General features: G+C 48.5%; 2 protein-coding genes and 2 long non-coding RNA genes across 4 annotated transcripts in view; 2 read left to right on the forward strand and 2 right to left on the reverse strand.

The window, feature by feature from the left end:
- Window positions 1–3049, reverse strand: LOC122457020 (uncharacterized protein C2orf72-like). The gene has a single exon (XM_043499719.1). The coding sequence runs from the start codon at window positions 829–831 to the stop codon at window positions 1–3; it is 831 nt and encodes a 276-aa protein (XP_043355654.1). The 5' UTR covers window positions 832–3049.
- LOC119844740 overlaps window positions 2096–24590 on the forward strand; it is a 26425-nt gene continuing 3930 nt past the window's right edge. Inside the window, 3 exon segments of the mRNA XM_043499720.1 lie at window positions 2096–2146; window positions 2914–3905; window positions 12638–12780. Coding sequence (XP_043355655.1) covers window positions 2096–2146; window positions 2914–3905; window positions 12638–12780 — 1186 coding nt within the window.
- LOC122456982 lies at window positions 5055–8110 on the reverse strand. Its single transcript, XR_006276210.1, has 2 exons — window positions 8069–8110; window positions 5055–5440 (listed from the first exon to the last, which is right to left on the reverse strand). It is a non-coding gene; the product is annotated as an uncharacterized LOC122456982 (long non-coding RNA).
- On the forward strand, window positions 5420–8329 carry LOC122456981. Its single transcript, XR_006276209.1, has 3 exons — window positions 5420–6428; window positions 6536–7411; window positions 7562–8329. It is a non-coding gene; the product is annotated as an uncharacterized LOC122456981 (long non-coding RNA).

Here is a 24590-nt window from a genome sequence, read left to right on the forward strand (position 1 = left end):
TTAAAAAATAATAACCAATAACAATAAAATGGTCGTGACCTGAAGCCCCGAATGCCCGGCTTCCTCATCCTGCCATCCAATGTCTCCCCACTTGCATACTATGTAATACTCCTCCATCCACTGCCCCCAGGTGCTCCCTGGCTTCTCCCCCCACCCCGATCCATCCATACCATCCCGCTCCACATCTGCGGACGTGTGTTGCTGCAGGGCCTCAGAAGCTCGGCAGGCGGCTTTCATGATGGCCAGTTTCCCCCTTGGCCAGCCTGGAATGAAGACTTCCACTTCCACCTCCACCTGCACCTCCTCCAGCTTCAGCGCCTGGCCCCGCTTCCTACCACGCTTGTCCCGTTTATGCGGCTGTCTAGGAAAGGCATCCTGGAGCACGCTCTCCATCAGCTTCCGGGCCTCTGTCTCCTCTTCCTTCTTGGGCTGCACGATGACTCCCACCAGGGCAGCTGGTGCTCTGCGGCTAAACTTCTTCACTTCCTTCAAGATCTTCAGGATCTCAGCCTGCTTGCCCTGCAGGGAGGAAGCTCGGCACAGGAAGAAGATGAGTTGGGATCGACTGTTGTTAGCATCAGGCTTGGCCTCTGACTGTGTCTGTGTCACAGCTATTGCTGGACTGATTCCTGGTTTGCAGGCATCCGGGAACAATTCCTGGACAAAAGCTGTCATCAGAGCCCGAGTGTCTTTTCCCTCCTGAGACTCTCCAACCAGCAGCACCTCTGGCTTCCCCCCAACCTTCTCTATCAGAACCTGGAAATCCTTTAGGATCTGCTCGCCAGTGGTAGCAGCAGGGGGGGTCTCTGACATCTGCACATCACTGTCCATGTCCCGTTAGCATGAACTCTCCTGCCCTCTGCTTGCCTAATACTGAAGGAATCACAAATTACACTTTCTTGCTATGTCACAATACACCACCTTGCCTCACCTCACCCTGGTGCACAGCCCCCCTCCATGGCCTAGAGCTGGGACACAGCCCATTATATTGTAAGGGATTATACATATATTCAGTGGATGTTTCAGTACTCAAGCTGTAATACAAATACACCAACAACTGGCAAGCATATGTAACATGCTTAAAAAGCACATATGGTTAAAAAGCCACTGCCAACTAGACAGAAGAAGGTCCTGCTTCACATCTATGCTGTCAACAAAGGAGCTGAAATTCCTCTGGTGCCACCATGCTTTTCCTACCAGTTGTGACACTCCTTTAAGCTGTGTGCAAATTAACTACAGCCAAATCTGGGATGTCTGATTTACCCCAGTCACAGTCCCGCTCAGTAAGAATGAGAGTTGGTCACAATAGTCGTAAACCCCAATATAAAAAGGACATGTGGGAAAATTAGAAATAAAACTCAATAAAATTAGGGGGCTGCAAAGAGACATTTCAGTTTCCTCATGAATTTCAGGCACAGGACTACATAATTATTTTGAATAATATATATATTTGGAGTCTGGAAAAATCAAGGCTTGCCTCTAGTCTAGCAATCGAGCTTTTCACAGTATTCCTATGACCTCGCTCCAACCTTACTAGCTGAGTGACCTCTAAAGTCACAATCTCAGACTCCCCATCACTATCCTGAAATCAAACCAAACACTGCCTGAAAGACCATGAACAAAGAGCAATGATAAAAGGGACAGTATTCAGTTAGGAGTTGGGGTTTATGGCAGCGCCAGAGGCGTGGGTGTTTAACTTCTTCATTAATGACATGGGGAAAGGGGCAGAGCGTAATAAATGGGGAGCTGGTGAGGGCAGGACCACGTCCCAATGGTGACATTCCTACACAAAGGACACAGTCTGAGTAAACAGGCTCTTGCTCAGCCATATTCTCATGGGTCTGAGGAACAGAATCCTCACATCCCAGTTCACAGCAGCCAGAACACATCTCCTGAGTAGTCACTACATCAGGGCATGGGGCAAGCGTAGAAGCTAAGGACCTGCTTCCCCTCATGGGTCAATTGATACATCCATGGACCCACTGGCCACATCCTTCTCCTCTTCCCATCACACTCCCTCAGGGTTTGTCATCACTAGGAAGCGTCACTCGGTTCACACACCATTGTAGCAATCAAACTAGGTAAAATGCTGAGCATGGCAGTGGGCAGCACAGACAAGACCAAGTTGTGTTCAGCAGCTTGTCAGGTGATGGGGAGTTAGTTAACCTGGCTCTTCGTGGAGTACAGCCACGACAAGATGACAGGATGCTGAACAACCTGTTCTAGTCTACACTGATCACTCAGCATCACGTCAGCTACCTTGGCGCTTAAGACTCAAGCCGAAATACGATTCGATTACCCAATGAAAACCGGCCCTTGTTCTAGGAATCGCAGCATCCCAGAGATTCAGCCTGGGGAAAGAAACAAACAGGAGATCCTGCAAGGCAGCCCTACTGAGAGACTACGGGGTGCCAGCAGAGAGCAGTGATGGGGTAGTAAGTCCAATGGGATTTTCAGTTCCGTATCCAGGTTCCACTGGCACAAGCCTCGAGCACTTCCCTCAGCCTGGGATCACAGTCACTCTTTGTCGCTAGGGAAGAGAGGTCTTGGGGGAAATCAGTGCTTTCTCTGAAGATGAAATTGGCTACAGTGATAATACTCTGCCCTTCCCAGCACCTTCCACCCACGGGCATGTCTACACTTCAGCTGCTACAGGGCCACAACTACCACGCTGCAGCTGGGCCACCGCGGCACCATAGAGTAGATGCTTCCTACATCCCCTAAAGGCTTTTTCCATGGATGTAGATAATTCCTCTCTCTGAGGCAGTAGGGAGGTCGATAGGCAAACTCTTCCCTCCACCGAGCCCTGTCTACACTGGGGTTGGGTTGACCGGAGGCCAGCGCTCGGGGCATCTCATTTTTCACAGCCCTGAGCAACACACGGCCACGCTGGTCTAGTTTTTATGTGTAAAGCTGGCCTGCGAGCGTGTCCCCAAGGGGCCTCAGATCCGGGCTCGGGGGCACTACCAGCCCCGGGCCCCATGTCCCAGCCCCACCCGCTGCGCTACAGGCCCGGCCCGGCCCCCGGCAGCCCCCCGAGCCCCTGCCGGCCGAGCTCCCGCCGCACCTGGCTCTTCCCGCAGGGCCTCGCAAGCGGCTTTCCTGACCTCCAGCGCCCCCTCGGGCCGGCCGGGGCGGAACACGGCCGTGTGCAGCTCGACCTGCGGCGCGGCGCCCGGCCCCGAGTCCGGCGGCCGGAAGACCTCGCGGAGCAGCTCCTCCAGGCGGCGCCGCGCCTCCGCCTCCTCCTCCGGCCGGGGCTGCACGATCACCCCCACCAGGGCGGCGGGCGCGCCGCGGCTCTGCTCCCGCACGCCCCGCAGCGCCTCCCGCAGCCGCTCGGCCCGGCCCCGCAGCGACGGGGCGCGGCACAGGAAGAAGATGAGCTGCCCGGCCGGGGCCGCGCTGGGGCTGGCGGCGCGGCGGGCCTCGGGCAGCCCCCGGTGCGCGAAGGAGCTGAGCGCGGCCTGCGCGCGGGCCGCCTCCCGCGACTCGCCGGCCAGCAGCAGCACCTGCGTCCGCTGCACCACGGCCGGGAACTGCGCGTCCGGGCTCTCGGCGGCGCTCGCCGGCCCCGACTGCTCCCGCCGCTGCATGGCCGCCCGCCGCTGGGCCGGGCCCGCGGGGCCATGTCACAATCGCACCCTAGACTGGCTCGGGCCGCGCTGCCTCCGGCGGGCGAGCCCAGGGCAGCCAGCCCCTGCCCGGCCGGGTCGGCTCCCAATAGCTCAGAGACTCCGCGCGGCGCCGCTGCGGGCTCGCAGGGCTTTATTGGTGCCTCCTGCCGGCGGCAGACCCCCGAGCCGCTCTGCCTCCTGCTGGAAGGGTTGTTCCCCCAGTGCCAGGGTAGAGTCTGCCCCGCAGGCCGGGCAGGGGGAGGCCCTTTCGGAGGCGTGGGCGTGCAGGTGAGTGTGTAGGGATAAGTGGAGCTAAGCCAGGTCCGGCCTTAAAGGGTGGCAAGCAGGGCAGTTGCCCAGAGCCTCATGACACAGGGGCCACCGCAAAGCTAACTTGTTCAGGGTTCAGTTTCAACCTTCAGTGGAGGGGCTCAGGGCCATGGGCTGCAGTCCTGCACAGTGGGGCTTTGGCTTTCTGCCCTGGGCCCTAGCAAGTCTAATGCCAGCCACGCTTGGCGGACCCCCTGAAATCTGCCCCCAGCTCTCTGCTTGAAATCCACTGAGCTAAAGCATCCTGTGAAAAGATTGGGTGAAGCTCCTCGGCCAGGCAAAGATTATCTGTTCCCCGCTGCTGCAGCCGTCTGCATATCCAGGAAGGGGGCCTTAGACTAGCAAGACTCCAGTGTTTTGCACCACCTTTACCATCTGTGGTCTGATGCCCTCAGTCATTGCCAATCTCCAAATTTTTTTTTCCCACCAAATGCATCTGATGAGGTGAGCTGTAGCTCACGAAAGCTTATGCTCTAATAAATTTGTTAGTCTCTAAGGTGCCACAAGTCCTCCTTTTCTTTTTGCGAATACAGACTAACACGTCTGCTATTCTGAAACATACCAATATCGGCATCCTTCTCTATACCATACAAAAAACAACAACACCAATGTAAATCCAATGAATAGGAACACAAGAAGTCCTGGTGGGCTGTAAAGGTCCCAATAGCTGGAAAGCTCAGTCCATGGGTTGGTAGTGGCATTCATTCATGAAGAGGCTCGGCTGATGGCTTGTCAGGGTCAGGTGGGAGTCCCAGCGCCAATTTAACGTAGCTATGATGGATCCAGGAACCTTTACCTGCAAAGGAGTGGTGGCAGATGGTGGGAGTAATGTTCGTGGCTGTAAGGCGTTTTTGGTATTCATCATCCGCAAGACAATGAGGGAGGACAGTGCATTCTGATGGTACTTGCCCACAAGCACAGATTCCAGCCCCTGGAATAAACCCACCCCACCACTTTACTCCACATTCCCAAGAATACATCCCGCAACTCCCTCCCTGCCAATGTACAATGCTCCGTCTTTGCCAACAAGGCCAATTCTCAATGGTATTTTTAGTCAGGAATCCTTGGATCTTGGTGGTTTCAGCAGAGTGGGCGTTGCTTCTTCTCTCTTGGAACAGTCGTGGGTTTGCATTATACAGGGGAGAGGTTACTAACACGTCACCCTGTAGTGCTTTGGTTTCTTTAGCAAATGTTGAATGCAGGTTAGCTCTGTCAGTGGACATGGGAGAGGTTACTAGCACTTCACCTTGTCCTTTCCCCTGCTGTCCAAAAGGAGGAAAGAAAAAACCCAGAAGGAGGGACAGGCTGATCAGTAATCGAAGTGAAGTCATCTCGAGATGGAGGGGTTTTTTTGCAGGAAGAAGCCTGGGTCCAGGCAGTCAGTCCTTGGCACTTCACAGCAGTGTTGGTAGTTAGCAGGACTTAATAAGGGCCTTTCCAGCATGGGGCTAGAGTAGTCTTTCGTTGATGGACCTTTATGTAGACCCAGTCACCTGGTTTTAACAAATGGCAGGTTTGCTCAGGATCCTTGGAGCAGGTCTTCTTTCACCTGTAAATACAGAGACCTAACGCATTTCATTAATGTCTGGCAGTGTTTTGCAGATCTCACAGCTGCTTGGACACATTCAAGCCCCCCTCTTTCTTGGCTGTCAGCCAAATCCTAGCTGTGACTAGTGTCCTTGGGCAGGCCAGTGTCTTATCTTTGGACCGAGCCTGCCAGCTACAGCGTTGAATTAACTTGTCCTCCGTTCTTTTTCTTTTCCCCTTCTTGGCTTCTATTAACCTGTAAAGGAAACTTTCACTTTCCACTCACACACCTTTGTTCAAAAATGAACACATATACATTGCCTATTATACAGCACTTTAGTCTTATTGTTCAATGTATGCCACGTACACACTTCTAGTAAAATGATTTTATTAGGGAGCTTTGGAGCAACAAGCCAGGACAAGCACACTCACTTTTGAGGAGTCCACTTGGTACAACCTCTGGTGTCCAATAGCTTTCCTTCCTCCCCAGCCCTCTGGCTAGAAATTTGAGGTAGCCAGAAGGATCCCATGTGTAATATGAGGAGTGGGTTAACCTTTCATGTCCTTGCTTTCAAAGACTGTTGGTGTGCGGATTTTAACAACAATTTTTTTAATTAAAAGATCTGGCCAATGACATTTATTTTTTTTACTTAATCAAATGTATTAAACTTTAGTATATCACATTTTTTTATATTATTCAAACACTTTGTATTCCAAGTTGAATAAAACAAGTATCTGCACTCCTCTTCTGTTTAGTTTTAAATTAAACTGTCCTATGAAAAATTAGACAGCAATTCCGGCCACAAGACAAACGCAAGACAGAACATAGAACACAGAACATAATTTCTATTGTGCCGGTAAATTCATGATATGTTGAATTGCTTTTCAGCTGGCATCAGTTTTCTCTCATTTTCTAAAAGACAAAAAGAACATAGATCTACCCCTTCTGGGCAGGTTTCAGAGTAGCAGCCGTGTTAGTCTGTATTCGCAAAAAAAGAAAAGGAGTACTTGTGGCACCTTAGAGACTAACAAATTTATTTGAGCATAAGCTTTCTGGGCAGTCAGTCATTGCTTAAAATATTTCCTTTTTATACAAATATTCTTGTTAATTGCAGGCAAAACAGAGGAATTACCCATATTTTCTTGTATTTGTTTCGTAGGCAGCCCAGGTTTCAATGGCTTCTACCTTATTAGTTAGGTAATTTACATTAAAATAAATGCTTTTCAGCTTGCTTTTGGATCCACAGCTTAAAGATTCTTACTTTAAAAAGGGCACAATAAACTTTACCAGACTTTTGATTGCCTTTTACTTTTAACTCCTGCTGTCAAACACACAGTGACCTGAAAAGGAAGACACCACCTATTGTAACCCCTTGGAGCCTAATAAAATATTAATTAAGTAGCACTGTATAATTGCATTCCTTTGAAAAAGGGACCGTTTTCCATAAAATGACTGCAAAGAAACCAAGTATTTTTTTCTTTTTAGTATTTCACAAAGTTCAACTGCTTAATTCCCTCCAGCAACTACAGAGTTAACTTCTTACTTTCCTTTCTTAAATTACTTGCTTATTTCCCAAAACGACACCAATCAACTCAGATTTTACCATTCCAAGTATTATTCCGGAATTTACATTTCCCATTCCTGTAATTATTTACTCCTCTTTTTTTTTTTTTTTCACTATGCCCTCCAAGTTTCCAACCTGTTTTCCAATCTCTTTATCTGTTGCCTGCCCGCTTGGGCCCAATCCTGTTTTTCTCTCTGAACTGTCCCTTCCATGAGCACCAGCTTTGTCCCACTACCCATTTAACAAGGAGGGTGGGCTTCTAAACTAGCCCCCAGCTCTCCTGGTCTCTTCTCTTAAATATTCTCACTCACAAGGGCTACCCGAGTCCTCCCCCATGAGGCTTGTCACCCGGACAGAACGCACGGCTAATTGGTGGTTTGACTATTTAATTTTCTCATATGGCAGGCATACTGCTGTTATGGCGTATACTGAGCACAAATGGTTACATTTTGACAAGTCTCTGAAGGACTGGTACTTGCTTAGCCAGTGCTTTTTTTTTTTGCCTGGAAGTCCTGTCTTAAGGCTTGTAACTGGTCCTGGGCATAGGTCAGAAAGCCGAGGGTAAGCCAGAGGAGGGGTAGAAGCAGGCATAGCACAGAGCGGGGCTGGAGACCCCTGAGATAAATAAGAAAAGGAGGAGGAAAGAGGACGTCCTTACGCATGCACATAAGCCCAGTTGTCCGATACATACCAATAATCAGTCTGGGCTGGAGCTTTGTCCTCCAGTCTTTTCCTAAGTGCTGTTAATTTGTCCCCAGCAAAGGACCCATCCAGTGGCCATTCGAGAGGTCTTTGAGTTGTTAGTGCTGGCCACTCAACCTTGCACAAGATTACAGCTTTCCTTTTACCTAACCCATGGGTACCAGAAATATTCCTCCAATTCTCGAGAATTTCAGCCAAAGGGGTCCCCCTACTTACACTCTGCCCAGAACCCATAATGGGCTACCAAAAAGACACCAAATGTGCTACCTTATTGCCTAAGCGACAGCCCACACTCCCGCTCCTCGGAGTACTCAAAGGTGAACTCACCCTGTGCTGGCTGGAGCTGTCCGACAGGAGGAGTGTGGTCTCGCTCGTCGGGGTGAGCCTAGCGTCCCATCTGGGGTGCCAAAAACTGTTGCGAATTATATCTGATAGGTCATGCACAAGAACTGCTACGAATTATACCTAATAGGTCACACACACTTCGAGTCTAGGCTGAGGCACACAAACAAAGTCCACAACTGCAGAGTTCAAAAGATACTAAGTTTATTACGCTCGAGCGTGGTGCCCCCTTGCTAGTCAGGAGGGAACCCCAATGCAGGTTATACAAAGATTATATACCTTTTAGCAAAGCATGTTGCCCTTGTGCATCGAAAAGCTTAGCCAATAGACAAACCCCATTCTTATCTTCCACCTATCCCCGCTAGGTACGTTCCCAGTGCTAAACTATTACTTTAACTACACACCATGGCCCTGAAGCAATGCACCATTAACTTTTCTTATCAGGATGGGAGGCCCACATCAAAAGGCCAGGAGGCAGGGAGTTAGGAACAGACAAAGAACAGACAAGGGGAGAGTTTTCACAGGAATGCAGTATCTAAAGAACACTCCTCCTGGTGCATGATGTGCTTGCTTTTAGACAATGGTGGGCCCAAACCAAAATGGAGTCACATATGCTAACTTTTCCTTAACAAGAGAAAGCACTGATTTTCCCCAAGACCTCTCTTCCCTAGCGACAAAGAGTGACTGTGATCCCAGGCTGAGGGAAGTGCTCGAGGCTTGTGCCAGTGGAACCTGGACACAGAACTGAAAATCCCACTGGACTTACTACTCCATCACTGCTCTCTGCTGGCACCCCATAGTCTCTCAGTAGGGCTGCCTTGCAGGATCTGCTGTTTGTTTCTTTCCCCACCATGTAGCAGCCAAGAGCTCAGCCAGGCTGAATCTCTGGGATGCTGCGATTCCTAGAACAAGGGCCGGTTTTCATTGGGTAATCGAATTGTATTTCGGCTTGAGTCTTAAGCGCCAAGGTAGCTGACGTGATGCTGAGTGATCAGTGTAGACTAGAACAGGTTGTTCAGCATCCTGTCATCTTGTCGTGGCTGTACTCCACGAAGAGCCAGGTTAACTAACTCCCCATCACCTGACAAGCTGCTGAACACAACTTGGCCTTGTCTGTGCTGCCCACTGCCATGCTCAGCATTTTACCTAGTTTGATTGCTACAATGGTGTGTGAACCGAGTGACGCTTCCTAGTGATGACAAACCCTGAGGGAGTGTGATGGGAAGAGAAGAAGGATGTGGCCAGTGGGTCCATGGATGTATCAATTGACCCATGAGGGGAAGCAGGTCCTTAGCTTCTACGCTTGCCCCATGCCCTGAGGTAGGGACCATTCAGGAGATGTATGAGGATTCTGTTCCTGAAAACTGAAGAACGGCTCTATGTAATCTTCAAAGCTTGTCTCGCTCCCCAGCAGAAGTTGGTCCACTAAAAGCTATTCCCTTACCTTTCATTGTCTCTCTCAGATCATGAGAATATGGCTGAGCAAGAGCCTGTTTACTCAGACTGTGTCCTTTGTGTAGGAATGTCACCATTATTAGGAGGTGGCCCTGACTTCATCAGCTCCCTGTTTAATATGCTCTGCATGTTTAATGAATGGAGAGTTTACCCCTTTCCCTAGGTCATTAGTGAAGATGTCAAATAAATTGGGCAAAACACGTACGCCTCCTCCACTGCCATAAACAACAACTCCTAAATGAATACTGTTCCTTTTATTTGCACTCTTTGTCCACGATCCTTCAGGCAGTGTTTGGTTTAATTTCCAGACAATGATGAGATTGTGGTGTTAGAGGTTACTCAGCCAGCCGTTGTAAAGTTGGAGGAAGGTCATTGGACTATTCCCATGAACTTGATTTCAAGATTCGAGCCAAATTCTGATTTTCCAGCCTCCAAATATGCGAATTATTCAAGTTTGTATGTAGAACTGTGCCTGAAATTTATGATGAAATTGCAATTTCTTTTTACAATTCTGTGATTTTTATTGATTTTTTAGCCCAGTTATCCCACAATTATTGGGATTTACCAGTGTTGTGACCAACTCTCATTCTTAGAAAGTGGGACTGCACAGACAATCCCCTTAATAATTAATTTGTGCACATTAATGTGCAAAGGCTGCCTGCATGCTAGCATGCAGGGTCTGAAGATCTGCATCTTCCACTCACCGTGGATTTGATCTTCCTCCTCCATCTGACAATCTCTGTGAAAGTACCTGCATCAGAGGCCATTATGGGTCCACAACAAGCAGTGCACCCATGGCCGACAGTTGGCCATCGCCCTTGACCCTAGTGTAAATTCATAAGTATGAAAGTGCTGCACAAACCAATCACAAGGAAAGGACTTGTGAATAGGGTTGCCACATGTCCAGTGTTCAACTGGAACTGCAGAGTTCAAAAAGTCAAAAAGGGACCCTGGTGGCTCAGGTCAGCACTGCTGAGCAGGCTGTTAAAAGTCCGGTGGGCAGCGCAGGAGGGCTGGCAGGCTCCCTGCCCAGCTCCATGGGGCTCTTGGAAGCGGCCAGCATGTCCAGCTCCTAGGTGGAGAGGGGGCCATAGGGGCTTTGCGCGCTGCTCCTGCCCCGAGTGTTGGCCGGGAACCACAAGTGATGGAGGGAGAGGGAGTGGAGTTTGCAGGAGCGGGGCCTTGTAGAAGCGGTGGGGCAGGTTTGGGGCTGGGCAAGGTTGTTTGGTTTTCTGCAATTAGAAAGTTGGCAACCCTACCTGTGAATAGGAGAATGTTCGGTGCAGTACAGACAGCCACCTCCTGCCCTCCTGCTGCAGAGGCAGGAAGGGGTGGAGCTGATAGTACCAATGAAGGCTGCTGTCTTTATAACCTGCCTGACTGCAGCAAGGAGGACGAGCTGCCCCATGAGCCCTGAGCCATGGAAACGTTGCTGGCTGTAACATTTTGTGGCTGACTGACATGAGCGAACTGGCTGGCATTGTACAATGTCATCTTTGTGTAGACATGGGTTTATAAAGGGTTCACTCCTTGGGGCAGGTCTGTCATTCTGTTCTGGGTTTGGCAGCTACCAGAACAGTGGGACTTGGGTCTTTAATTCTAGCCCCTAGGTGTTATCGCAGTACAAATAACTAATAATGCCAAGCCTGGTAGAGTGGGAAGTATTTCTGCTGTCCTTGTGTTTGACACCATAAGCGTTCACAGCAAGATGCATTGACCAGTTGATAAATTGGATGTATCTTCGAATCCTAGTGGAGGTGAAGAACAAAAGGCCCCATGTGTGCAGGAGGTTGGGGTTTGGGATGAGGGCTAGTCACTTATCACAGTAGTATCTGAGCTCCTTCAAGTTGCACATTAAACCACATGACCTACATCTATCACATGTCCATTCTGTCATCCCCTGACAGGGAGAAGGGTGTGCAGTAGTGGGCTTTAGTTTGGAGTTTTTGTATTACTAAAATAGTGTGGCTAGACGTTGACATTAGAGAAGGCAAAGTCAAAGACATTTTCCTTGTACTGTGAGGAAGGTGGGGAGGGCTGGGATGGTCCTTAGTTCCTGGAGAATTTAATTCCACAGCCTCAGACCAGCCCCTGAGAAAGCTCCATGTCCCGCTCAGGCAAGCTTTACCCTTATTGTAGAGAGCTCCATTGGCCAGAGGAGTACAGTGGTCCACGGAGGCTCTATTGGATGCTTGGGGAAGCAGTAGGAGGAAGTGGAGAGGCTTATGTCAGCCCTGCTGATTGAGGGAGTGTGTCTGTCATTTGTGAAGTAAGGTCATAACTTAAGAGGCCATGTTAGAGCTTTGTCTGCTAATGGATTCCCAGGGAGCTGCTGTGCTAAGAGTGTTTCTTCCAACTATGCCTGGCAAGGTGTGGATGAGCATTTCTTTTGGGTGAAGAGACCACGGCCATTATCCATACCTTTGTGATCTCTAGATTAGGCTGCTGTAACATGCTCTTTGTGGGGCTGCCTCCTAAGGAAACGTGGAAACTGAAACTGGTGCTAAACATTGCTGCCAGATTGTTTGTAGTGAGGCTTCATACCAAGGGGATAGAACACTAAGCTCTGGGTTCTCAACAGGCTGCTCGATGCTTTACACATGCAGATTGAGGAGCTGGTTTTCAGCTCTAAAGCTCTGAGTGGTTTTGGACCCAGTTACCTGAGATTTCTTTCCTCATGTGATCATGGCGGCGTTGCAATCAACAGCCAAGCTGCAGCAGGAGTTCCCTGGCTTTTGATGCGGGCAGGTGGCTGGCAGGGCATGCTGAGCAAGGGCTCCGTGACTCTGGAGGTTGCTTCTCCCTTGCTGCACCAGATCCCGGCTTTGTTCATCTTCCCCACGTGTTGCCAAGCCCCTTCTCTTTCCCCAGGCAGCGAGAAGAAGGGGTGAGCTGAGAGCTCCTAGGACTGGGACTTTGGGCAGGCTATTAGTTTGGGTGGCAGTCTGTGTGGTTCTGTTTGTTGATTATATTTGAGAATGGGAATTGACTGTAAAGGTACAATGGACTTGAGGTGGGGCCTGTCCTTATACACTGAAAAAAATATATGTATAGAATTTTTTTTTTTTTTACAATTTTCCATAACATTTTCTTTGCCAGAAGATGCTGTTTGGGTTTCACGAGCCACACTCTTCAAAGTCCTGGGGGCACTCTGTGTGGCGTGCACTGGTATTATTGGAAGCCAGTACATGAACACTCGCACCTGACACTGTGGTCCCATCGGGCCTGCTCCCTGCCCACAGGTGGGTGTCCTTTGACTCTACACTGCCAAGTTACATTTAGCCATTAGAAAACGAATCTGTCCACAGCGATGTCCCATTAATAAACCCATTTGTCTAATATAGTCTGTATGCCAGATGGAAGCTGGTTAAGTGACTCACGCTGTATTCTAAGTAAAATATGCTTAGCAGTTCATTAGATTTTGGCATCCATAACTAATTACATTTGTTGCATCATTCTTACAGCAGGGACTCTTATACTGCAATATGCTAATGTCACAGGGACACTGCCCCAGTGCAGGGCCCATTTGTGGCGATAATAGTTTATATGGTCTCTTGCCAGTGCCTTTTATCTGTGGATCTCCAAGCCCTTCATAGCATCCCTGTGGGGTGATCGAAGTAAAACTTTGTTCCGGTCAGAGAGAGGATGTCTCTCTTCCTGTTCTAAGTACTTAGGGCCTGATTTTTCTGCCCTGGTTCAAGCCCCTTTGAACTATCCAGGTGGCACAGAGGAGCTGAATCTGGCCCTGAGGATTCCCTGGGCATAGCATAGCCAACTCAGACACCAAATACCCACAGTCTACCGTGCCCTAGAGGTGGTGCCCATGGTGGAGCATGTCCATGCAATACCCAGGTAGTGTAATGTCCTGTGTACCATTTATATAGCTGTAAGGGCTAGAGTCCAGTTGGGTTGGGGCCGCATTGTGCTCTTCACTGAACAAACATACAGTACGTGACAGTCCCTGCCCCAAAGACCTTACAAACCACACCTGGCCGGTGGGTCTAAACCAGAGCAGTACACATGAATCATGAGATTCATGGAGGTGCAGTTTGCTCCCATAAGCAGTGCCAAGCATCTCTTGCTATAAGAGAAAGTTTGTCACTGGATTTCGAGGGTGGGAAGGTCTTAAATCCACATCGTTATTGCCCGGACACGCCAGCCCCCACATCTGTGGCTTGTAGAAACAGCCTTGTTATGGGTTCACTCTGCTGCCCCTCCAACGGGTGCCCCGACCTGTTTTTGCTGGAGCTGGGCTGACATTCTTCAAGCCTCTGTACAAAGTTTGGGGCAGGGGGATTGTTTGTGCCAGATGGAAATGCTCACCCCTGCTTACCAAAGCCAAGAGATAAATGACTCTCAGGGGTGAAAGTAAGATGGTACGGGCCGGTACGGAGTACCAGTAAAAAAAAGCCGCCAGTATTGGCCCTACCATTGACTTTAACATTCCTGCAGAGCTGCCAATGCAGGGGTGCAAAAGGGGCAGAGACGACTCGGCAGGGCCACCGATAGGGGGCGCAAAAGGGACAGCGACGTTAAAGCACTGCCATGGCACCTTTTGTTGCCCATCATTGCCCCTTTTGCCCTCCCCCCCAGCTGCCCACGGGGGGCAAGGGGGAAGGAGCAAAAGAAGTAGCTGCCCGGGACCGCAATTTAAAAGGGCCCAAGGCTCCGGCTGCCGCAGCCCCGGGCCCTTTAAATTGCTGCTGGAGCCCTGGGCGACGCAGCCAGGCAGCACAGATAGGCTCCGCCTCTTCTTCCCGAGGCCCCGCCCCTTCTGGGGGAGCCAGAGCTGGCCCCCTACCAGTAAAAGCTCCATTTTACTTTCAACCCTGACAACTCTTATACTCAAGCTACGGCGAGAGGTTTTCATGGAGTGGAGTGTAAACCAGTTATAACCAAAATAAAACACGTACTGAAGTGCTTTTTCCCTTCAAGCAAAACATAAGAATTAACATTAGTGACTAGGCAGCTGGCTCCTCTGTAAACGTGTGATGTGTTTTTCTTTAATGGTGTGGTCTGAATCGCTGTCACGTAGGGAGCGTACAACCAATTATGGTTACTAATATATGCATGTTACCTACAACTCACTGCTGCTGTCTCCTAACTTGATGTTTGTGTTCCATCCCCCTTCTTTTTTCTTCAGGCCTCCATCCATCTGGATCTTAACTACCATCCAAAATAAACATCATCATCATGTAATATTTGTGTGCCCATACCTTTACATTTAAAATTAAAACATTTTTCACACTTTTTAAAACATGAATATGCAGCAGTTACGTTTTAGGTTTTACTCCTCGGAACAAATATGTTTGCTATCAGAAAAATGGAAACATGTTTTAGATTATTCTGATATTTCTACTATTTTTCACTTTTTAAATGTCAATTTTCAGTCCTGTGGTTTTCTGCAATTAGCACACTAGCCAATCTTGATAAATGCCGTTACCGGCTTCAACATAAAACAGGGCAGATCAGCTAGACTGGTTCACTAAGTGATCATCGTGTTGTCACTGGTGGATCAGGATTGGGGTTACTATGATCGCATCACTGAAGGAGGTACGACTTTATACTGTGAAGACTAGTTAGTGCAAAAATAAAGTGTGATTTATGCTCACGTGTAAAGGTCCAGTTGAATTTTACAGGTAAATAACAAATGAATCTTAATGTTTATTAAAATTAGTCCATCACTTCTGAGATCACTTCTGAATATTATTTTAACTAATTGACCTTTCTACCTCTGTTCAGACTCCTCCATCTGTTATTCCTTTATCAGACATCTCAACATGAGTCAAAAATGCAATGCTGGTAGCAAAAAAAGCAAATGCAATCTTGGGTTGCATTAACAGAGGGATGGCATGAAACATAAACACTCTTTTGTTTTTGCCTGTGGGTGCTTTTGAAGAGGTGTGTGTGTTTCGGGGGGGGGGGGCGTTCTGCCAGTTTGGGGCAGTTTTCAGCATATTTATACACTTCTTTCATATTCTAGTGATTGAATATGTCTGTCATTGGTACCTTTATTTTAATAATGACTAAATTGTTATGAATTACATAATTACATTATGAATTACAGTATATTAAAATAATTGCAATCACCGACAAGCTGTCTTCACTAATGTCCCAGTTTAAAAACATTGTCTCACTGTAGCTTTCTGGATGAAGCTGTCAGCAATCTTATTTACATCTAGTTCCTGGGTATGATCTAGATCAGGGATGGGCAAACTTTTTGGCCCGAGGGCCACATTAGGGTGCGAAACTGTATGGAGGGATGGGTAGAGAAGGCTGTGCCCCCCAAACAGCCTGGTCCCTGCCCCCTATTTGCCCCCTTCCACTTCCTTCCCCCGATTGTCCCTCTCAGAACCCCCGACCCATCCAACCCCCCCGCTCCTTGTCCCCTGACCGCCCCCTCCTGGGACCCTTCCGCCCCAAACTGCCCCCCCAGAATCCCACCCCTTAGCCACCCCCCCCGCTCCCTCTACCCTGACTGCCCCAACCTATCCACATCCCCGCCCCCTGACAGGCCCCCCAGGTCTTCCACGCCCTATCCAACCCTCCCTGTTCCCCGACCCCTGACTGCCCCAGAACCTCTGCCCCATCCAACCGCCCCCAGGCTCCCTGTTCCCTGACTGCCCACCAGGACCCTCACCCACCACCACCCCCTTCCAATGCAGGTCAGAGCGGCAGGCGCTCGCAGTCCCGCTGTCCGCGTGGCGGCCTGACTGCATGGGAGGAAGAACAGTGTGGGAGGGGCTGGGGTCGAGCCTCCTGGGCCAAGAGCTCAGGGGCTGGGCAGGACAGTCCTGCGGGCCGGATGTGGTCCATAGGCCATAGTTTGCCCACCTCTGGTCTAGATACACGATAAGGACAGCTACACTATTCAGTTGTGTCTGTCCCACTGATGTCTGGAGATCATTTTTAAGATTCCTGAAGCTGGAGAATCGGCATTCTGAAGTTCAGGATGATACAGGCACAGTGAGAAGGATTTTTATACATTTGCAATACAGCTTCCAGAGTACTACAAGTGACTCCAAGATCTCTTTCTTCATGGGTAACAGCTAATTTAGACCCCATCATTTTATATGTATAGTTGGGATGATGTTTTCCAGTGTGCATTACTTTGCATTTATCAACATTGAATTTCATCTGCCATTTTGTTGTCCAGTCACCCAGTTTTGTGAGATCCCCTTATAGCTCTTCGCAGTCTGCCTGGGACTTAACTATCTTGAGTAGTTTTGTATCATCTGCAAATTTTGCCACCTCACTGTTTACCCCTTTTTCCGGATCATTTATGAATATGTTGAATAGGACTGGGCCTAGTACAGACCCCTGGGGGACACCACCATTTCCCTCTCTCCATTCTGAAAACGGATCATTTATTCCTACCCTTTGTTTCCTGTCTTTTAGCCAGTTACTGATCCATGAGGCGACCTTCCCTCTTATCCCATGACAGTTTACTTTGCCTAAGAGTCTTTGGTGAGGGACCCTGCAATTGCTGCTGCTCCTGGCTGCTGCAGCTGGGATGGCTGCAGACGCTGGAACTGAGAGCAGGGTGACTGCTGGGCCCAGGCATGGAGAAGGAAGCCACTATACTTAAATGCAGAGAAGACAAAAGCTGGACCTAGGGAGGGGAGGGATAGCTCCATGCTTGGGGCATTGGCCTGCAAAACCCAGGGTTGTGAGTTCAATCCTTGAGGGGGCCATTTAGGGATCTGGGGCAAAAATGGGGATTGGTCCTGCTTTGAGCAGGGGGATGGACTAGATGATCTCCCGAGGTCCCTTCCAACCCTGACATTCTATGATCTGTGGGGTGGATTGGGACAAGGAGCCTCTGGGGGATGGGAAAAGGACTGCAAGTGGGAGTTGGGGGAGGGGAAGTCTGGGACTGGCAGTCCAAGGGAAATGGGGGGTACTGTCGGGGAGAGGATGCCAGTCTGATGAGTTTTTTTTGGGAGAACTGGGACTGGCTGGGCAAAGAGACTGGGACAAGGAGTAAGGAGGATGGAGTCTGAGATTAGAAGAGGAGCCTGGGCAGGACCCGGGAATTGGAAGCCAATGTGGTGTGGAAATGGGGGTGAAAGGGAAAGACGACTGGGAACAAGGAGCCAGGGACGGGGAGACTAAAACTGGCTGGGCAAGGAGACTGGGCCTGGGTTGAGAAGCCTGAGGAGTGGAGAATGGGATGGTGTAGGCAAGAAGACTGGGACTGGAATGAAGACATAGGAGGTGAGCAGGAGACAGGGACAGGTTGGAGGGGATGGGACAGAAGGGATCAAGCTTGAGGGGTCTGCTACCACAAGAACACTCTCATCCAGAGGCTGAAGTGGAACCCACCATTCCTTTGCTGTCGGCAGTATCTGTGAAACCCACTGCCAAAATCCCATACCCCTCTAGTGCTGGTCCACATAGAGGATGACAGCCTACTACTGCTACCAGTTATTCTGTTATCTCAAGTGGCAGAGGTCTGTGCAGTGGATCTAGAGGTCCCTGCTGATAACCCATGTGGGGGTTGGTATGATGGCACATGGTGGAATTTCTATTTTTTCAGATTGCTTTTTTAAAAAACCTAGGAAATTACACACACAAATTACATTCAAAGTACATTAAGGTCACAAAGTCATACACTCAAAAGTTAGGAAAGGCCAGAATTAAGGTTGCCAGTGCGACCTGAATTTGGTCCCCTTGTGTGTATGTACTTGTCATGGAGCCACAAGATCAGTGCTATGCTCCCAGCTTTTGAAGTCTCTTGGAGGAACTCCTTCAGTGTGCCAGACTCCCAAGGGATCTCACTCTTCCTTCAGGGTAGGCTCTGCAGTCTCACTGCCTCCTAGACTGAGCTACAGGGGCTTCAGCACTGCTGCTTCACGCTGGGAGCTCTGCCCAGTGAGTCCAACGGAGCCAGACCCTGGCAGAGACTTGTCCACTCTTCAGGGGCTAATGCTCCCCAGCCAGGATTTGTAGTGCTGCTGGTTTTCAAAGCCGAGTAGGATTTATTAGTCATAGAAGGGTAGGACTGGAAGGGACCCCAAGAGGTAGTCTAGTTCAGTCCCCTTCACTCAAGGCAGGATTAAGTATTATCTAGACCATCCCTGACAGGTGTTTGTCCAACCTGCTCTTAAAAATCTCCAGTGATGGAGATTCCACAACCTCCCTAGGCAATTTATTCCAGTGCTTAACCACCCTGACAGTTAGGAAGTTTTCCTGATGTCCAACCTAAACCACCCTTGCTGTAATTTAAACCCATTGCTTTTATCCTCAAAGGTTAAGAAGAACAATTTTTCTCCTTCCTCCTTGTAACAACATTTTATGTACTTGAAACTTACCATGTCGTCTCCTCCGCCCCGCCCCCCCTTCTCTTTTCCAGACTAAACAAACCCATTTTCTTTCAATCTTCCTTCATAGGTCATGTTTTCTAGACCTTTAATCATTTTGTTGCTCTTCTCTGGACTCTCTCCAATTTGTCCACATCTTTCCTGAAATGTGGTGCCCAGAACTGGACAAAATACTCCAATTGAGGCCTAATCAGCATGGAATAGAGCAGAAGAATTACTTTTTGTGTCTTGCTTACAACACTCCTGCTAATACATCCCAGAATAATGTTTGCTTTTTTTGCCACAGTGTTACACTGTTGACTCATATTTAGCTTGTGATCCGCTATGACCCCCAGATCTCTTTCCACAGTACTCCTTCCTAGACAGTTATTTCCCATTTTGTATGTGTGGAACTGATTGTTCCTTCCTAAGCGGAGTACTTTGCATTTGTCCTTATTGAATTTCATCCTATTTACTTCAGACCATTTCTCCAGTTTGCCCAGATCATTTTGAATTTTAGTCCTGTCCTCCAAAGCACTTGCAATCCCTCCCAGCATGATATCATCTGCAAACTTTGTAAGTGTACTTTCTATGCAATTATCCAAATAATTGAAGATACTGACCAGAACCAGACCCAGGACTAATCCCTGCAGGACCCCTCTCGATATGCCCTTCCAGCTTACCTGTGAACCACTCTCTGGGAACAGTTTTCTAACCGGTTACACACCCACGTTATAGTAGCTCCATCTAGGCTATATTTCCCTAGTTTATTTATGAGAAGGGCATGCAAGACAGTAACAAAAGCCTTACTAAAGTCAAGATATACCACATCTATGGCTTCCCCCTATTTAGGAGGCTTGTTACCCTGTCAAAGAAAGTTATTAGGTTAGTTTGACATGATTTGTTCTTGACAAATCCATGCTGATGGTTACTTATCACCTTATTATCTTCTAGGAGTTTGAAAATTGATTGATTATTTGCTCCATTATCTTTCTGGGTACAGAAGTTAAGCTGACTAATCTGTAATTCCCCGGGTTGTCCTTATTTCCCTTTTTATAGATGGGCAGTAGATTTGTCCTCTTTCATTCCCTTGGGATCTCTCCCATCTTCTGTGAGTTTTTGAAGATAATCGCTAATGGCTCAACTATCTCCTCAGTCAGCTCCTTGAGTATTCTAGGATGTATTTCATCAGGCCCTGGTGACTTGAAGACCTCTAACTTGTCTCTTGTTCTTTCCCTATTTTAGCCTCAGATCCTACCTCATTTTCATTGGCATTCACTATGTTAGGTGTCTGATTGCTGCTAAACTTTTTGGTGAAAATTGAAACAAAAAAGTCATTTAACACCTCTGCCATTTCCACATTTTCTGTTACTGTTTTCCACCCCCCCCCATTTAGTAATGGGCCCACCCTGTCCTTAGTCTTCCTCTTGCTTCTAATGTACTTGTAGAATGTTTTCTTGTTACCCTTAGCTTAATCTCATTTTGTGTCTTGGCCTTGCTAATTTTGTCTCTGTGCGCTTGTGTTGTTTGTTTATATTCATCCTTTGTAATTTGACCCAATTACCCCTTTTTGTAGGACTCTTTTTTGAGCTTTAAATCATTGAAGATCGCCTGGTGGTCTCTTGCCAGACTTCCTGTCTTTCCTACACAATGAAATAGTTTGCTCTTGTGCCCTTCACAATTTGACCTGAACTGTTTCTATAACTCATCTGTATCATCATCTTCATTAAAGCAGGGGGATCAAACTCATTCACTGATGAGGAGCAGATGACCCTTTCACGTAGGGATAGTAGGCTGTATTTTCTGCACACATTTCATGCTTGATCATTGTCTGTTCTTCACTGCAACCCCTTCCACATCTAAATCCTTTCTGCCCTTCATACAGAGGGATGTCAATTAGGCTCAGCTTGTGTCCTGCTGCATCGATCCCTCTAGCCAGTTTCACATTGCAGCTGGCTCTGTGCAAGCTAGTGAGATGCTGGGGATGTTACTCTGGCCGCGGCTGTGCTTGCCATAATCGAAAGAGACGGGGGATATTTTCAAGTGTCCAAAGGTTTTATAAGCAACAGAATAAACAGGCTTTTAAAAATGCTAATTATTATTACATAGTGGCTCTTGTAAACAAGCCAGACACTTAAACTTTGGTCATTAACTAGCAGTTGTATCTGAAGCACAGGTCTGTTTGTTCTTTATACTGCAGTTTGCATGGATATCTGAGGCTATTGCTAGGAGCCGAACCATGGAGTCTAGGTGTTCTGGTCATGGGCAAGCGCAGTCTTTTTATGATTAACTTTCATTAAATTGGCAAAGAGTCCTGTGGCACCTTATAGACTAACAGATGTAAGAGCATGAGCTTCCGCGGGTGAATACCCACTTCGTCGGGTGCACGGAGTGGAAGTTTCCAGAGGCAGGTATAAATATGCAAGCACGAATCAGGCTAGGGATAACGAGGTTAGTTCCATCAGGGAGGATGAGGCCCTCTTCTAGCGGTTGAGCTGTGAACACCATGGGAGGTGAAACTGATTTTGCTGTTGGCGAGCCATTCACAGTCTGTGTTTAATCCTGAGCTGATGGTGTCCAATTTGCAAATGAACTGAAGCTCAGCACTTTCTCTTTGAAGTCTGGTCCTGAAGTTTTTTTGCTGCAGGATGGCTACCTTTAAATCTGCTATTGTGTGTCCAGGGAGGTTGAAGTGTTCTCCTACAGGGTTTTTGTATATTGCCATTCCTAATGTCTGTTTTGTGTCCATTTATCCTTTTACGTAGGGACTGTCCAGTTTGGCCGACGTACATAGCAGAGGGGCATTGCTGGCACATGATGGCGTAGATTACATTGGTGGACGTGCAGGTGAATGAACCGATGATGGTGTGGCTGATCCGGTTAGGTCCTGTGATGGTGTCGCTGGTGTAGATATGTGGGCAGAGTTGGCATCGAGGTTTGTTGCATGGTGCTAGAGTTAGCGTTAGAGTTACTATGGTGTGGTGTGTAGTTGCTGGTGAGAATATGCTTCAGGTTGGCGGGTTGTCTGTGGGTGAGGACTGGCCTGCCTCCCAAGGCCTGTGAAAGTGAGGGATCGTTGTCCAGGATGGGTTTTAGATTACTGATGATGCGTTGGAGAGGTTTTAGCTGAGGACTGTATGTGATGGCCAGTGGAATTCTGTTGGTTTCTCTCTTGGGCTTGTCTTGCAGCAGGAGGCTTCTGGGAACACGTGTCTATTTCCTCTTAACATAATTTTTTGGCTTTCTTGTCATTCTACCAATTCTGCACCCAAGATCTAAATTTTGGAAAATAAAAAAGAAACATATTCAAGATTCAGTCTATATTTTTGTATATATCTATGGTAACAAAACAGTTGTTATTTCTTGTTATGACAAAATTAAATGATTGACCATATGCAGCTTTCACTCTTTCAATATTGCACAGTGATATGTCCTGTGTTAAAACACACTGTGAATTAGATATTGAATTTTAAACCATTTCATAGCAAATGTCTGGACTATGGGAAAAGTACTTACTGATATTTGGATATTTTAAAATTTGTTTAAAAATAACTTGTTTCATTTTCAGAACAGAAAAAACAAATTCCGGTTTTGTTGATTCCAATGACAATTTCCAGCAATGAGAAAAGTAGCAGATAAATATTTCAGATAAATGATACTGGTCCAGCCAACAGCACCAGAGTTCGGCACATGAGCTAATGAGAACATAAGAGCAAAGAAAGTACAAAATTATGCCTCAGAAGCAAAGGAGCAATGCAAACGGAACTCAAATTTGGGCTGCAGCAGTGAGGCTCCTGCGAGTCCCTTATCAGTAAGCAATGAACCAAGTCCCAGAGTGACTAAATTGGCCACTTTGTCCTCAGCTGGGATGACATCCACAGAGACCAGCAGAACCAGAGCTGGGAAAGGCTGCCCCTTCCCCCACTTCACTCCTCTCCTGCCCCTGCCTCATGCTTTGAGTGCGCCTATCTCCCACTCCCAGCACATGCTGCAGCAATGAACTGCTGCCACTAGGGGTCAGTCTGTCATGGCAGTCAGCAATACAGACCGCTCTTCCAGTATGGGATTCCCAGTGCCCACACTGAGCTCCTGGCAGGATCTGGGCCCAGGCTACTTTCCCTCCCACACGCCAGCTCCCCCATCCTGCACCGCATCCCGAGGTACAAGGAAAGGAGTTTTTCCAGAAAAGCACACAAAGAGATGTGGGAATTGCCAGCCTGGCTGTGACCAAGGTCCACCTGGGCCAGTGACCATCTCAGATAGCAACCAGCACTGGTTGCTGCACAGGAAGGGGTGAGAACCCCACAGGAGCAGATGTGGGATGATCTGCCCCACCCTAGGCCCTTTAATTAGTGCTGGGTAATGCCCTGACACAGGAGGAGCAGGGGAAAAGCCAGACCAGAGCTGAGCTGGGATCCTTCTCATGTCTGACAACAGCCAGTACTGGATGCTGCAAAGGAAGATACAGGGAGATCCTACCCAGTAGCTAAAGACCAGCTAATGCCCCAGAGCTGGCAGGTCAATGTCCCTTCCAGGACATGCAGCAGTAATGCCTCTAACCCTGGAGGTTCTGGCTGTGCACACAAATATCCGATCCCTTATGAGCCTGGCTGTGTTCCTGGCCTCAGTGGCTCCTGGAGGTGATGAGTTCCACACAAATGCCACAAGAGGCTCAGATGAACGGTCCAAGGACTGGCTGCTGTGGTTGTCTGGATTGCAACAGTGAGCAAGGCTAGGACGTCGATCCCTGACTCTAGGCGCTCTGGCCTTCAAATGCAACACAAAACCCAGGGTAAATACCGAACTGCAGCACATCTGTCTGTATGTCCAGGCTTTGATCAAGGTGCCCACCAACATATTATCTCATACTGCCTCCCCCGCTACAGTCCCCAGGCAGTGGAAGAAAGAAAGAAAACTGCAAATAAAGCACAACTCTGCCACCCCTGATCTCCCAAAATAGACTCCCCCAACCACCTCCCACAACTCCCTCCTGCCTCAGACCTCCCTGAATGCTGTGCATATAGACAGGCTTCACAAAGGGCTGCGAAGGGTGACCCATCTCTGACCGAGAGGGGAGGGAGTTGCAAAGCAGAGGCATTTTACACTGTAAACTTTAATATCACCAGGACACACAAATCTCACATTTGGCTGCTAGAGACCAGGCAGGTGATGAACCAGCTGGTGCCCCATCTCTGGGACTCATTAGAGAGGATGAGCCTGAATGTGTCTGGGGCACTTGGTGGCTTTTCTTGACCATGCAGGGATCAGCTGTGGGCCAGGCAGAGAAAAAGGAGCCGGGGGAAGCTGGCAGTGGCAGGGTGCATCTGCAGTAGGGACCTGGAGCCAAGCATCCAGGGTGCTGGGAGCCCGTGGCTCATCCTGGGGCCTGACTGTGTGGGGCTCGTAACACACGGCTTCTGGGGTCTGGAGGCCCACAGGAGATGGGCAGTGGCGCTTCTGTGGGCTGGAATGTGCAGCTCAAGTTTTGTTTTTAAACAAACGGCTTTATTTAAGGCACACAGCAAGACAACATCCTTCAGCCTGTTAGAGCCTGTCAGCTATGGCCTGGGGAGAAACAAAACCCAGCTGTTTGCAGGCATTTGTCACATATTTGGCTTGTTCGAGTCACACATTGGCAGGAATAATGGTTGAGTGGTAGGGCCTTGGCCTGGTCCAGACGCTACCCGCCCTGAGATCTGCCCTGCCCTGGCTGCCCCATGTGTTACCTCGGAGGGAATTGTTCCAAGTCC

The sequence above is a fragment of the Dermochelys coriacea genome, chromosome 17 (genome assembly GCF_009764565.3).
Source record: "Dermochelys coriacea isolate rDerCor1 chromosome 17, rDerCor1.pri.v4, whole genome shotgun sequence".
NCBI classification, from domain to species: Eukaryota; Metazoa; Chordata; order Testudines; family Dermochelyidae; genus Dermochelys; species Dermochelys coriacea.